Below are 16550 nucleotides of genomic sequence, written 5' to 3' on the forward strand. Positions count from 1 at the left end.
TGAACTCTAGGTCAGTTTGTTCGGCTCTGTCTGTCTAGTCTGAGTGTCGTCACTCGGCCTCTGTTCCTATCGTGGGTATCGGGCTCACCCTATCTCGAGGACTCGTTCCGGATACTGACCGGGCCTTGCAAATTAACTAAAATAAGTTTATTAAACACTACGTGTGCAACTTACTATTTTGCTCTCTGTCGTCCACTGACGAGACAAAGAAAGAAAAGGTGACGAGGAAAAACTACGACCGATTGCTCCTCACTTCTACCTCTTGCCGTACAGACAACTGGCGACGGCATTTATTGTGTGTATTTCTTGCAGAACTGTGGTCATTATACGTGCTCACGCACTGGACTGCTCCAGTGTCCTGTGTGTTCCAGAAAGTTCGTCCTGCAACTGACTGTGGTTTTTGCACTTTTCATAGGCTGACACTTATAGTGACTTTCATTCATACTTTCCTCCAGCATAGCTTAGTGATTGCGCTCTACTTTTGTACAAGCCTCCTTTTGCATGTGTGTGTGTGTGTGTGTGTGTGTGTGTGTGTTTTTTTCATCGTGGCCACCCCCGATCCCCACCCCTCTGAGAACTAGTAACTCAGATTGTCGAGTTCAGGCACAGAGGCTACAACAGTTATTGGACACAATTCCCAGACTGCTCACCACACCAACAGACAAGGCGGCGCCGTACCCGGCACCCGTGACACTGCCGCAGCGAAATGTGCCCGTTTCTGTACCGCCATTCCTCGCATTCGATTCTCGACAAGACGAACGGTTCGAATACTGTGCAGAGCTCGACTCGCACTTCACCGCGTATCACACTGACGGTAGGATCGGGCAACCTCGTTTTCTCGTGACAGTTTGTGTGTCTGTACACCCGTTAGTCTGCAAACTTTTTCCCACCACCCACCCTGAAAATGTTTTTTACAAAGAACTGATCGCTGCACCAGACAAATGCTATGACGAAGAGATTAATGCGGCGTCAGATCCTCGCATACGTGAACAGATTTTCAAGTTACGTGTATGCGTGGTGTCCGGTCTCTCGGACAAGTCCAAAAGAACTGACACCACGTGGAATCCGCAGCTGTGATACGTATTACATAAACTGAAGGTGAAAGAAAGAGAAAAGAAAGGTCACGCAAGGAACTATCGACGTCAGCTGCATTGGGATTTTATGCGGAATCGGCAGTGACGAGTGAAAAAATGTGTCGAAAAGGGATGCGAACCCAGGATCTCCAGCTCGCTAGGCAGCTGCGTCGACCACTGCACCACCCGGACACGGAGTTTAACGCGACTGCGCATACTACCTCGACACAACTTCCCCCCGACCTGCATTCCCACACAGCAGCATCTATCTGCAGTTCCCACCTGTGTCCTACGTGCTCACTATTTTAGGATTCCCGCAGGAGGTCCGACATAACTGTGTATCCCCACCGAAGGTGGTGGATTCGTTGCCCACCAAAGCAAATCTTTTGGACATCTCAGAAAGAACAGATCCCATGCAGAAACTGCAGCTGTGATACATGTAATGTAAATCGAAGGAGGAGGAGGAGGAGGGGGGGGGGGGGGGGCAGAAAGGAAAGGAAAAAGAAGGAACTGTTAATGTCAGCCCCACATCGGGACTTTATGCAGAATCAGCGGTGACAAGTGAACAGACACTACGCTTTTGTACAATCGATTTGCCTCGATGGACAATGAATGCACCTACCTTCAGTGCAGGAGCACAATTACGTTCGACCTCCTGCAGGTATGTCAGAGTAGCGAGCACAGAGGACACGGACACAGCTGTTAATGCACCCGCCCAGTAAGCGGGAGATCCCAGTCCAGCATAATTTTCATTCGTCACCACTGATTTCGCATAAACTTCCGATGCAGTTGACGTAAACAGTTTCTTTTCTTTTCTTTCCTTTCCTTTCTTGCCCCTCCACCTTAAATTTACATAATACATTCTTAAGTATCCCGACCCCACCTCGTAACAGGTTTTGGAATTAGTTGAGCATCAGGACTCGTGTGACAGTGTAGTGGTAGACTTTGATTCTGTTCCTATTTGCTAAAGGTGCAAATAAACATTTTATTCGAAAAAGTGAAAAGATTATCTCATCTGAAGAAGTTATACGTGATATATCCATTTTTTCTAATTTTAAATTTGTATGTCATCTGTATATACACTCTCCAAACCACTGCAAAGTAATAGGGAGAGGGTACTTCCCAGCGTACAGTGTATTAGGATTTCTTCCTGCTTGAACTTCATATAGAGTGCGTGACAAATGACATCTTAAATCGCTTCACGTTCTCTGCAATTAGTCTAAACTCGCCTTTGTGGTCTCAATGGGACCGATACTTTGGGGGATTAGCATATTCCGAGATTTATACTTTGTATCGGTTCCCGAAATGCTGCGAGCGAGCTTTTGTGGGACATCTGGCACCTACCTTCAAAGCATCTTCCTTTCGGGTACTTCCGCACTCTCTGTAGTGCTCTTCTGTGGATCAAAATAATCTCGGCTTGAGCCTAACAAACCACACACTAAAGTGCAATAAAAGATCTGTATCCGGTCCTGTTGGGTGCTCTAGAACTGTACCTTGAAAACAGAAATAAAATGGACAAGGAGGAAAATGAATAAGTGACTGGGAATATGAGGACTTCCCTACCTGTGGAGGGTCCAGCTCTCCAGGTTGCACATCATCGTCACACGGTTTCTCTTTCTGCACTGTAACACACTCGGGTTCCTGTGACATAACATAAAGTGCTACATTAAAAAATCATCAACAAATTATATTATTTGCTTTGTAAGCAACATAGCAAGTAATAAACACCAGGAATGATAAGGACAAGCTCTCACATGTAAACAAGAATTCCAATTGCACAATAGATAACATCATCGAAGTTTTGTACAAATGATGTTTTACCGTCACCACTTTGATAAATTATCAGTGAGGAAACTCATTTAACATACTTAGGACCAAAGACAGAGGGAAAACCTTTCACAGAATTATTTCATCCAGGGCCTTCAATCACTAATAGTGAGAAGCTAAACCTTCCAAAGTATCTTCTTCCAAATGCCATCAGAGGAGTTAATTTGTTTCCTAGGAATGGAACAAGATGTCCAAACATTATGCAATGTATTTCAAATGGTGGCATTCAGATTGATCGTCAACACAGGTTACTAGGGAAGGGTTTGTTTTTGGCACTGCCACCAGAAGAAAGACAGTGATAATGTCTGCTAACATCTGAAGACAGCTTATTCTTGCCACACTCATTTGCGTTACATTTTACACGAGGACTTGGATATCTTCTTTTCCTATTAGAGTTCTTCCACAGAAAAGGCCAAATATCTGAAACCTAAAAATGATTTATGTTTTACATTACCTGGAAAATGAAAAAGCCTATGCTGTGAAGAACTTTGGAAAGAAATGAAAACATTTTCATTAAAAAAAGAGAGAGAGAGAGCTTTCATTAACACTGGAAAAGTTGGCACTATTAAGGACATTAGGGGAGAAAAAACTACAGAAGATAAAAGTAAAATGTTGTTATGTACCAATTTCTAAATCATGTTTGCTCCAGTTCTGTTACACAGTGAAATACCCCTAGCACAATTTGTGGTTTCTGTTCCATGTTTACCCTAGGGTAAATACAATTTTTATTTAACACCACATTTCTTCCTAACTGCGTAAAAGCATTTTCTGCAAACAAGGTGTGTAGATTTTGGGCTCTCTTCTCACAACGGTTTTCCAACTATAGTGCACGTTCTGCAATAAAATACAGAGTTTCACTAAGTCAATGTGGTGTTTACTTAGAAGTAATGTGTTAATATTCCATTTATTTTATAGACTTCGTGAAATCTTAAAATGTCATACAGGTGTAGTGCCCTCCGACATCGAAATACTGACTCGAAACCTGGAAGGAGGACTATATTTTCACCGCCAACTGACGTCAGTCGACAAAGAGTCCGACGGACTTTTCCGATTTCAAACATCCCGGGGCACGGCTAAAACATTTCTCTGCATCGCATATCATTAAAATCGACTGTTGTGGACAGTCCTAGGAATATGGCTGAATTGACTGAAAATGCTGTGCCAACTATCTTTCCACAGACACCATCCTCCTGTTGAAAATCCAACTTACATCATTTCCTAAATCACTACCAAAATTGTGATTTGTCACAGTGATAACACTCCTGATACACAGTCCAGTGACAGTAACGTGTTCACCGGCTATATTCGATGCCGACGTGCAATAACCACTCTCGGATGACAGGTGGCAACCCTAGTGCGGAAGGCAAATAAAGCATGTCAGGGACGGGGGGATGGTGACTGGAAATAGTGCATTCCTCTTCGTAATGTGAATACAGAGTGATTTGTCTCCAGTCCAAAAGGGCACCGTCACTGGCTTTTGGGCCAAGGTGAAAGCATTTTGGGCCAAGGTGAAAGCATTTCTGAAACACCTAAGTCCGTAAACTGTTTGCGTGTCGCCACGGTAAAAGCGTACTGCGCATGGGAAAATAGTGCTGCCCAAACACGTTGCCGTGGCAACTGTGTTCCTCCGAGGGCCGCAGACGGTAGGGACAAACGGCGGCCGCAGAGACGTCTACGGGCGAAGTTACGTCCGAATGTCGAACAACTGACCGTCCAGTTGAACCGAGGCACTACTGACAGTGTCGCCCCGACAACCGTACGTCGCAGGACACGGGCCTCCGCGGCAGGTGCCCGATTTGTACGCCGTGCCAACTGCCGTCCATCCGTGACGGAGCCTGGAATTCGCGAGTCAATATCACAACTGGACGTGTACCGAATGGTACAGGCGGTCTTTCCAGACGGTTCACATTTTATGCTTCGTCAGACAGGTGGCCATTGGCGCACACGGCGTAAAACGTCTTAAAGCGAAGGATCAGAGCAGAGGAGGGAGCTTTACTGTCTGGGGAATGTTTTCGTGGCATACCTCGGCGATCTCGTCACTCCGGAAGCGAGTGCGCACCTATCCTCGGGGACCGCGTCCACCCCTAGCTGCCGCAGGTTTCCCTCGGCACGACGTCATCTACTGGCAGGGCTGTGTGACGTGTTCGCAGCTCGCAGCGTACGTGTGTGGGTCGAGGAGCACCGGGACGAGTTTACCGTAACCCACGGCTACCAAACTCCCCAGATTTAACACCAGTCTTTAATCTGCACGACCAACTCGATCGGTCTTTTTGTGCCGCGGATCCTCGATCGAGAAATCTAGTGTGGCTGGCCGCTGCACCGGAGTCGGCGTCGCTTCACATCCGTGTCGGCGCCTTCGGAACCTCGCCGACTATCTTCCCGCACGTATCGCCGCAGTCCCCACTACGAAAGGCGATTATTCGGGCTTTTGACAGTGTAGCCTATCCCCCGTGTTATTCAATATGTACACTGCACAACCAGTAAAGGAAACCAAAGGAAAATTTGGAGTAGGAATTGAAGTTCAGGAAGAAAAAATCAAAACTTTGCAGTTTGCTTATGACACTGTAATCCTCTCGTAGACAGCAAAGGACTTGGCACAGCAGTTGAACAGAATGGACAGTGTCTTGAAAGGAGGATATAAGATGATGATCAACAAAAGCAAAATGATAATGAAATGTAATCAAATTAAATCGAGCGATGCTGAGGGAATTAGATTAGGAAATGAGACACTTAAAGTAGTAAAGGAGTTTTGCTATTTAGTCAACAAAATAACTGACGACAGATGAAGTAGAGAGGATATAAAATGTAGCCTGCCGATGGCAAGAAAAGCTTTTCTAAAGAAGATGCATTGTCTGGTACCGAGCGCAGCGAATTTTGAATCCGCGCCGGACGGCACGGAACTAGACGACCGCTAGAGGTCTCTGCAGCAGTCGCGCCGTACGTCGTGGCTGCGCGCGATTCCGGCCCCGAGTCTAACGTGATGACGCCACTGTGGAGCACGCGGTCCCGGCGGCCGGTAGCGACATACCCTGTCGGGTATTTAGTCGGCCGCCTCTCACTCGGCGAAGCAGTCGGGTATTCGCGTCGAGTCTGTCAGTATTTCGCTTACAGACATCGTGTTTATGTCGCGTGTGCTTACTTACTGTTTACGAGTGGACGTCGTTTTAATTTCGTGAGGTCACCTCTCGACCCCGTCGCTTAACACTTCACTGTCGATCTCGGTGTCCGGCTCAGTCGTCCGTCCTCGCGCCTGTCCTCCCGTTCCCGTTCGTCCGTCTCGTCTGTTCGCAGGCCGCTCCCGTCCGGTCCCGTCGCGTTTTCATTAGCGGCAACCCCGCGACCGTTCCTTTCACCGTTACGACACATTTGGTAACACTGAATTTAGATTTAAGTGTCAGAAGTGTTTTCTTCAGTTATTTGCCCGGAGTGTAACCTCATACGGAAGTGAAAAATGGACGATAAACAGTTTAGATAAAAAGAGAATAGAAGGTTTCGAAATGTGACGCTACAGAAGAATGCCGAAGATTAGATAGGTCGATTGTGCAACTAATGGGGAAGTACTGAATAGGGTAGGCGAGAATTTTGTGACACAACTCGACCAAAAGAAGGGATCGGGATAGGGCACGACACGTTCTGAGACGTCAAGGGATTGGAGGGAAGTGTGGGAAGGGAAAAATCATAGAGAGAGAGCAAGAGACGAATACAGTAAGCCAATTCAGAAAGACGTACGTTGCTGTAGTAATTTGGAGATGAAGACGCTCACACAGGAGAGAGTAGTAAGGAGAACTGCATCAAAACAGTCTTCCGACTGAAGATAACAACAACAACAAGAGTTAAAAATTATCGATCATATTGATCGACCTTTTTTTTTTTTTACATACAGAATGATTTTGCTAAATAAGGACAAACTGCAAGAAAAGAGAGTAAAGAACAAACACGATCATACGATCGTACGGCCAGAGATGCATTACGAGGAAAGTACGCCCACTCGAATGTGGCGGTGTTAAATCTTTGAGAATGAACGTTTCAACGATTGGAAGGACACACGAGAAACGTCAGGCAAACGGGGACACTGTGTGTGTACCGGCGTTCTAGTGGTACGGCAGTGTGCGGCGACCGCCTCGTGTGACCGGGCACCCTTCCACGACAGGCCCGTCTGCACTGCCTCCCCTGCCGGAATATGCAGTACAGAGGGCAATTCGGCTCCTACACTGCAGTTCTCCAGTTCACTGCCTTCTAGAGTGTGGAGCTAAAACGGCGACAAGTGGCAAATCTCGGTCCTAATCCCGGTCTGCCGTTAAACCTGGGACGAAATAACAACAATGCTGGTAAGGGTAGATTGCTATTAACCACAAAGAGGTGACACTGAGCAGCAGACAGGTACGCTTTAAAGCACAATTAAAAGTAGGCTAAACTATCAAATCGAGTCTTTCTTCCGTTAGTGCCTGGAGACGACAGTGGCCTCGTGTGTGTGAGTGAGTAGTGCTCCTATGTGTTTGTTTAGACACATGAAAAAAGATTTCAAGTGGAGAAAGAAGGATAGGAAGAAAAATGAAAGCAAATGAAGAAGTTGGTATTATGTTAAAAGTTGTGTGATGAAGGACTGACATTAAAAAATTACGTTTAAATCAATTATCTGAATAATAATGACGACCAAAGTCATTTTGACAAAAATTTAAAAATAAATAAACTTACGGCACCTGACAAGTTTCGAACGTATAACTTCCTGCATGTGAAGCTGTTATCCTGTCCATTATACCACACAACCGCACCACACAATGAGACTATTTTAGGGCTACCGAGTGTCGCACAAAATATCGAATTTTTTTTCTTCGATTACTCGCAAACGAGGGTCCGTGATGGTAAATGGCTGCAGTGTATGATACCTGGGGATCTTAACCTACATCAAACGTACAGATAGTTTCAGAAAGTTGATTGCACTGCTAGAGACCTCTCTTTGTCAGACTACACTTAGGGTCTTCTTAGCCGTCGTGTGTAAGTGTAAGTGATACTCACACGAGCAGTCACGAGTCCCATCACGCGTTTACTCTGTCTCCATTCCGGTTCAGAATTATACAACTTCTGTTTGAAACACAGCTTCGGCATCGGCAGCGTGCCACGTTTTTGGACCGTACTCCAATATTCTACGTGCTGCCTCCTGATCTAGCTACTAGTACAATATTCTACATGCTGTCTCCTGATCTAGCTGAATAGTTCAGATTTTAATATTGCCTTAGTGACGCTTACGACATAAGAGTCATCATGACCATCTGTCTTGGCCGGTCCATGAGGGTGGTTTGATAAGCCTGGTAAAACAACAATAAATGTTTGTTTTGTAAACAACTCACCTTACACCTACACACAGTCTCCTTTGAGGGGTACACACTCGTTCCAGCAATCCTCTGGCTTTTTCATCCCATCGAAAAATTGGTTCCGTCAAACTCTGCAAAACACTTGTTAACTGCATTTATCACTTCCTCATTTTATGAAAATTTCTTCCTACAAAGTCAAAGTTCCAAGTTACAGAACACGAAGAAGTTGAACCTCGGTCTTTTTTCGGCCAACGTAAGTTTCGAACAATCCGATAATGCGGTACAATAGGATCCAGTTACGGTTCTACATTTTCCAGGAAAACTATGAGGATCATTCATTTGGAATCCGAAAAAGCAGTTGCCGTCACCGTACCGGCTGACGAAACGGTCTCTGCCTTCTTCGGTGCACTTTCACCGACCTTTGCCCACTGTTCTGACCGATGTTTCGACTCTGGTTTCAACGACAGCCACAAACCGGCACGAAAGGTCTTGCGGATTGAGATTCGACATCACCAGACATTGTGCCGAATCGCCGAGTCGGATTCACTTTCTGTCGACGGTATGCGTGCACCTCGCATACAGCTTCTTCGCAGATAATCCTCCGTGCAGGATATTGTGCGCTTGCTCAGTCGAGATGCCCACGGTCTCAGCCACTCTCAATATTTTTCAGCTGCCTCGCATTACCACTATTGCAGATTTTACGAACGGTTTCTTTTGCGGTGACCTCAATCCGATAGCCGGAGTGCACTCCGTCTACGGTTCTTGTCCGATCCTGTTTAAATTTGTTAATCCGAAAGCAAAAGATCTTCAACGACTGAGCAGAGTCCGAGTGAACTTTATCCAATTCTGTATTGAATTGTGAGGCAGTCCAATGCTTCAAATGAAAATTTTAATAACACCACAAAACTCTGTTTCCTGCACTTTCGATCACAGTCGACACACTGATCGATTTGAACAGATCGGGCCAACTAATCACAAAGGCACATCAAAAATGTAAAATTCTTTCACGAAAATTTACCGGGCTTACGAAACCACCCAGGTATTAGTTTGTCATTGCCAGTAATTCTGGAATGAAACTAACCCTCACTGTCCTCCAAGCATTAGCTGTACTAATGAACAAAACAAGCTATATCCCATACCAAATATTTGATGAATGAATGCTTAATAAATAAACTAATTAATGATGCTTCTGCTCACAGACATACAAACTTGCCACTAAGCACTTCTACAAAGTGAAGTCACTGGTATCTACCACTGTCCTTCACCAGACACGGCAATACGAACGGTGCACTGGTCGGCACACAGATTTTGTTCTCAGCGGTCACGTGGTAGTTACGTTACTGATCGAGGTGGGCCATTACGATCTTAAATATCTTACCACGTTACACTGTGTACGGGGCTAGTCCCTGTTCGTTCTTCAGCATTACACTTTCATAACGTATGCCATTTTACGTATTTCACTTTATTGGTGATTACATTTAGAGGCCTATGTTTATACAGTTTCAATTTTCTAGTCTCGTCTATAAAAAATGCCTGGCACCAGACATTGAGACATCAAGAAAAGGAATGTGTGCTTTAAAAACTCTCACATAAATAAAAACTTGTATGCATCACTCTTAGAACTTCTGAAGGTTCCTTTGGTACAGAAAAGCAATTAAAAGAAGAGCAGGACGTACAAGTGCCGGTGTGGAAACAAGACTATCGTGCAGTCGCCTTACCTTGGACATCAGGTCACCGACGAGCTCGTCTCCGCAGTCGTAAAATTCGGGCGACTTCATCGTGTCACTCCAGGTGACCTGCAGACAAAACAAACACACCCTGTAGCACAATGCTTTTAACGACGACAGCTGCTTAACTACTATGCACGCCACAAAATTCCACTACATTATTTAACAATATACACATAAAGAAGTACAGTAGGGTCATTCCGTGCCAAGTGGAGCACGGGTCTCCGCTCTACCACCTCTGAATCCGATGAAACTTCTCGGGAATGTTCCCCTATGTCTCTGACAGATACGTACAAACTTTCGGCTCGATAACTCCTCCGGTTCCATTTCTACAGCCTATCGTAGTGAGATATACGAAGCCTACGCCTTCTACACGTGTGACGAAGTGCCGCCTTCAGATAACTTCTGTGAAAATATTTGAGAAGGAAAGTTGCTACTCACCATATAGGGGAAATGCTGAGTTGCGATAGACGCAACAAGAAGATTCACACAATTATAGCTTTCGGCCTTTAAGGCCTTTGTCAGCAATAGACATACACACACACACACACACACACACACACACACACACACACGCACACTTGTGTGTGTGTGTGTGTGTGTGTGTGTGTGTGTGTGTGTGTGCGCGCGCGCGCGCGTGTGTCTATTGCTGACAAAGGCCTTAAAGGCCGAAAGCTATAATTGTGTGAATCTTCTTGTTGCGTCTATCGCAACTCAGCATTTCCCCTATATGGTGAGTAGCAACTTTCCTTCTCAAATATTGTTACATTCCATCCTGGATTTTACATTGTTTAACTTCTGCGAAAGGTACTTTTTTAACTTACAAGTCCCTGCTTTTGTACATTTAAACAAATTTCAGTGCTGAATTACAGTATACTGCTAATGAGATTTTTAAGTGTGTATGGTGACAGCTGTACATCTCCAAAAATGAGAAAAAATTCATTGTGCATCTTTAAGAGCCCATCTTTTATCAGGTGTGAATCGTAATTTTTGGACCCTTCAGTCAAGAAAAGGTAATACGATACACAGTCGTGCTGTCTCCTTGTGCTTTTTGTACGACAGCTTCAGTCCATCCCTATAGAAACACATGCGCCTGCAAATTTGGTGAAAATGTTATGGGTGCCAAATTCTGGGTAGTTCTGAGAGCCCATTATCTCATCTGTTCGTTCTTTAATCTTCTTTTATCTCGAAATACCTAAAAAGAGTAGTCTCTAGACCTCCGACAGTATATAGTTCAATTTTTGACCAGTGCCCGTTTAACGGCTGAAAAACATTGCTCAAAGTTACTACTTTTCATACACGACGTATACGCTCGAATGCGACATTAAAGTGTAAACAAAGTAAAATCAGTGAAAACTGCTTCAATATCCGTAAAAATACAAGTGTAGTTGTCTAAAAATCAACTTCGAGCAGAAAATCCACAGAGTTAGAGCTTTAAAACACGATTCTTTTCCACTTCAGAATGAATAAATTGCTAATACTTTCTCATTGAGATTTAGAGTCAATGGGCACTTTTACTATCATTTTTACTATTTTAAATGAGTGGTACTCTGGAACCCAGTATTATCTTTAAAAAATGGCAATGGAAGGACAAACATTGCAAATTGTAACCGCAGCAGCAGACAGAACTCTGACACGGCGAGGAAAGCCGTTACCGAACCATCGGGCCACAGATGTGTGGCTCCGAGTGCAGTCGGAGACGGCACACTGACACGAGTTGACCGTGTATGAGCGTAAATAACCCTCATTTGAGCACAGTCCAGCAGCGTCTACAGGGACGAGAGGGCCACGCCGGAGGACCGACTGGACACGGGGCGGCACGCGGCTTCTACGAGCCCGGGCTTCCACCGCCGCAGCTCGCATTAGTCCCGACTCCTCCTCTCGGGACTCTGTACTTCTCCGTCGACTGTCTGCCTCCCGGCCCACTGTGGCGGCTCCCGAGGGCAGTGGAACGGGACCCGGGCAATACGGTGGCCCGTCCTCCCGTGACGGAGCGGGCGCCCGGGTGTCGTACTCCGTTCCTAGACCTGTGAGTATAGTACCTTCTACGCAATGTCTTGCATAGCTTTAATTTGCAAACGGATAGGATTCAAAAGTTTCAGACTAGTATTGTAATCGTAAGCCAATAACTATCCACTTTGTTTTAAAACCGACTGCAGGGAAGAAAACAAAAATGACACATAGATGAGTACACAATTTTTCTTTAAAATTATATAGAAGGGAAAAGTAACAATATTATGAAAAGGAAAGTTGCTACATGCCTTATAGCGGAGATGCCGGGTTACAGATAGGCACGGCAAAAAGACTGTCACAAATTGTCTTTTTGTTGGGCCTATCTACGACTCGGCATCTCTGCTATACGGTGATGAGCAACTTTTGTTTTTGTAATACTGTTACATTCCATTCTCAATTTTCCGTTGTTATATAAGGGAAAAGAATATGCAGGATGTACACAAAGTCCAGGAACACTTTCCATTATTTATTGCTCCAGAACAAAACATTGTACAGATGCATATTGAAAAGAAACTCTGAAAGTCGTTTCTACAAACATTCGATACGCGAACCACGAGTGACCCGGCAGATGTCAATACGGTAACTGAATTCTTGCCGTACCCGTCCCAGCACGGCACCGTCGACTGTGGCAGTCGCTTCCCGTACTGTCTCCCGGAGCTCTTCCACATCACGTGCTAGAGGCGGCACACGCATCAGATCTTTAATGTGTCCCCACAAAAAAAGTCACACGGAGCGAGATCTGGTGATCGGAAAGACTATTTCGTGAAATAGCTGTCCCCTTCTGTAGCACGGCCGATCCGTCAATGCTGCAGCTCTGTGTTCAGGTACCCACAAACTTCGAGACAAAAATGGGGTGGAGCCCCATCCTGCTGAAAGATGAAGGGAGAGTCCGATTGTATTTCAGGTATCAGCCATTGCTGTAACACGTCCAAGTAGAAATATCCAGTGACAGTGCTCTCGGTGAAGAAGTTTTCGACGCGTCGAGGCACAAAAAACATTTACCTCTGGGGAATCATGCTCGAATTCAACGCATTCGTGTGGATGCTTTGTATCCCAGATTCGACAATTATACCTGTTCACTTTCCCACTAGTGTGAAAAGTGATTTCGTTGCTAAAAATTAAGAGATCAACAATGCCATCACTATCCTCATTCAATTGTTGCAACTGCGAACAAAACTCAAAATGCTTGTCTTTGTCATCATCACTGAGCTTCTGCACTAGCTCCAATTTGAATGGTTTCACTGACAGCTTCTGTCGCAGGACTTTGCATACTGTCATTGGAGCCATTTCGAGTTCACGGGATGCACGACGCACCGATTTCTTTGGACTCCTTACGAATCTCTCTCGTACGTGCTCCACATTCACTTCACTCACACTGGGACGTCCACATCTCTTTGCCAGGCACAAGCGACCCTACATAACAAATTTGTTGTGCCAGTGGTAAATGACCTTCCTTATTGGTGACTTCTTACCGTACTTGGTTCTAAACATCCATTGAACAGTTGTAGCACACTCGTTTATGTCAAACTCCAAAACACAGAAAGCTCGCTCCGCACCTGAACTCGCCATGTTTGCGACTAGTGCTGACTGTCGGCAAATTACCAATCTATGCTGTGGTGGTATACATGAAAAAAAAAAAACTATCAGGGATTCTCTTCAAAACGACATATGTATGACGTCTGTACAATGTTTGGTTCTTGTGCAATAAATAATTGAAAGTGTTCCCGGACTTTATGCACACACTGTATATGGGAACAACAGTTTGTCTAATGGTTTTAATGCCCTGTAATTGCAACTAAAACTTGCTGCAAGAAAGAAAATGAAACTGCACATTTGCACTGCACAGAATTTTCTTTCTTGCAGCTGATTTTAACAGAAAACCTGTACAATGTGGGTTAAAAATTATATAGCCTATGTCCATCTAAATGTTTACATGAGTACAATGTAAAAATTTGAAGTTAATTGGTCAAAACCTGTTAAGAAATTTGCTAACAACCTTTACCATTTTTATATTTGTTTATTAAAGTATAGCGTAAAAATCTGAAAATAACTAGTCAAGAACTCTTGGAGATCTTTTTATATGTTGTATATACATTTAGTTACAATGCGAATTTATAAAAATTTAGCCTATGTCCATCCAAATATTATTAGACTACTGTGCAAAAATTGTGAAATAAAGAATTTGAGAACTTTTCAAGATTTTTATTAAAAATGCTTCCCCGTGATATGGTATATATATTTATATACCATATATTTTAAAGAAATATATGGTCGATGTCCAACTGAACATTTAGTAAGTATTTGAAATAAATTGGTCAATAATTTTTCAAGATATTGCTAACAATGTTTCCTCTTTATATCTTTTGCTTGTGCCTTTTTCCCGCAGTGACGCAGGGTCAGCATGGTTAATCGGATTTGGCAAAGTTAATTTGAGGGGTGGCCAGATGCTCTGCCTGCCACCAGATGTTTCCCCTTTTATAAGATGATGTGACTTACCGAACGAAAGTGCTGGCAGGTCGATAGACACACAAACAAACACAAACACACACACAAAATTCAAGCTTTCGCAACAAACTGTTGCCTCATCAGGAAAGAGGGAAGGAGAGGGAGACGAAAGAATGTGGGTTTTAAGGGAGAGGGTAAGGAGTCATCCCAATCCCGGGAGCGGAAAGACTTACCTTAGGGGGAAAAAAGGACGGGTATACACTCGCACACACACACACATATCCATCCAGACATATACAGACACAAGCAGACATATTTAAAGACAAAGAGTTTGGGCAGAGATGTCAGTCGAGGCAGAAGTGCAGAGGCAAAGATGTTGTTGAATGACAGGTGAGGTATGAGCGGCGGCAACTTGAAATTAGCGGAGGTTGAGGCCTGGCGGATAACGAGAGGAGAGGATATACAGAAGGGCAAGTTCCCATCTCCGGAGTTCTGACAGGTTGGTGTCAGTGGGAAGTATCCAGATAACCCGGACGGTGTAACACTGTGCCAAGATGTGCTGGCCGTGCACCGAGGCATGTTTAGCCACAGGGTGATCCTCATTACCGACAAACACTGTCTGCCTGTGTCCATTCATGCGAATGGACAGTTTGTTGCTGGTCATTCCCACATAGAAAGCTTCACAGTGTAGACATGTCAGTTGGTAAATCACGTGGGTGCTTTCACACGTGGCTCTGCCTTTGATCGTGTACACCGTCCGGGTTACAGGACTGGAGTAGGTGGTGGTGGTGGGAGGGTGCATGGGACAGGTTTTACACCGGGGGCGGTTACAAGGGTAGGAGCCAGAGGGTAGGGAAGGTGGTTTGGGGATTTCATAGGGATGAACTAACAGGTTACGAAGGTTAGGTGGACGGCAGAAAGACACTCTTGGTGAAATGAGATCCATCCTTCATGAAATCCTCCCTATGTTTGTGCAAAAAAATAAATTACACTATCCTGTAAAAATTGAAGTAAACCAATCAAGAACTTATCGAGATTCTTGCAACAATGTTAAATGACAACTTGTCTTTATATATTACTAAACATTATTGATCATAACAGTCCGCAGCTCGTGGTCTCGCAGTAGCGTTCTCGCTTCCTGAGCACGGGGTCCCGGGTTTGATTCCTGGTGGGGTCAAAGATTTTCACCTGCCTTGAGATGACTGGGTGTTTCTGTTGTCTTCATCATTTCATCATCATCATTCGTGGGTGGTGACAGGAACAGCATTTGGCCACCCCACCAACTAATCCCACCAAATCCGTTGATAACACAGAAGACCCCACAAGTCGGGATAAGTGCTTGGAAAGAGAGAGAGAGTGTATACATTATAACACTGCTTCTACAAGCCACGTAATTAACAAAACATTTTTTCAATTCCTGAATCTGGATAATCAGATAGGTTGCAGAAGCAGTGACTAATGACGGGGATTCCCAATTTCTTGTTTTATGCTAGATGGCAGGTTAATGAGTACCCCTACCGCCACAATACTGAGCGATGGACAAGAAGTCAAAGTCAACATGAAAATTGTTGTTGTGTCTCGCATTGCCACTGTATATCATAGCTCAAAGATACGGAGAAAGAAAGACGAAAGGATGTGGGTTTTAAGGGAGAGGGTAAGGAGTCATTCCAATCCCGGGAGCGGAAAGACTTACCTTAGGGGGAAAAAAGGACAGGTATACACTCGCACACACACACATATCCACGGATATGTATCGTTCAATTCAAATTTTGTTACCTGTATTTTGTGACCATTGTGGCTTTGGATGTCTCTCGAACTTCTGCTCCACCTGTTATTGCATTGAAATTTATAATTGCTGCACCACATTTCTACAAAATAACTTGCAAAATTCCAGCTGAGTTAACAGCACATGTATTCACAAAACATACTTTATCCAGACTACATCCATAACTTCTCAGTTCAGTTCAATACACCAAATCGGAATGAATAATGAAGATCACTTTAATGTTTATAGTGAACTAACTTATTTTGTTCACATACTGTACGTACGCCACAGGTGGCAACCGGTGGCCCACAGGCCGGATTCGGCCCGCAATCGCAGAAGAAACTCGTGGGACAAAGTGAGGCACTCACACTGTACTCTGCCCAGCACG

General features: G+C 44.4%; 1 protein-coding gene across 6 annotated transcripts in view; it reads right to left on the reverse strand.

Moving 5' to 3' along the window:
• LOC126213463 (uncharacterized) overlaps window positions 1–16550 on the reverse strand; it is a 149017-nt gene that overhangs the window by 79846 nt on the left and 52621 nt on the right. For all 6 annotated transcript variants that reach the window (XM_049941239.1, XM_049941238.1, XM_049941236.1 and 3 more), the window contains 2 exons: window positions 9931–10008; window positions 2637–2714 (listed from right to left, as the gene is read on the reverse strand). In XM_049941239.1, coding sequence (XP_049797196.1) covers window positions 2637–2714; window positions 9931–9990 — 138 coding nt within the window. In that variant the 5' untranslated portion in view covers window positions 9991–10008. The remainder of the gene's footprint in view (window positions 1–2636; window positions 2715–9930; window positions 10009–16550) is intronic.

Source organism: Schistocerca nitens, chromosome 11, assembly GCF_023898315.1.
Source record: "Schistocerca nitens isolate TAMUIC-IGC-003100 chromosome 11, iqSchNite1.1, whole genome shotgun sequence".
Lineage (NCBI taxonomy): Eukaryota > Metazoa > Arthropoda > Insecta > Orthoptera > Acrididae > Schistocerca > Schistocerca nitens.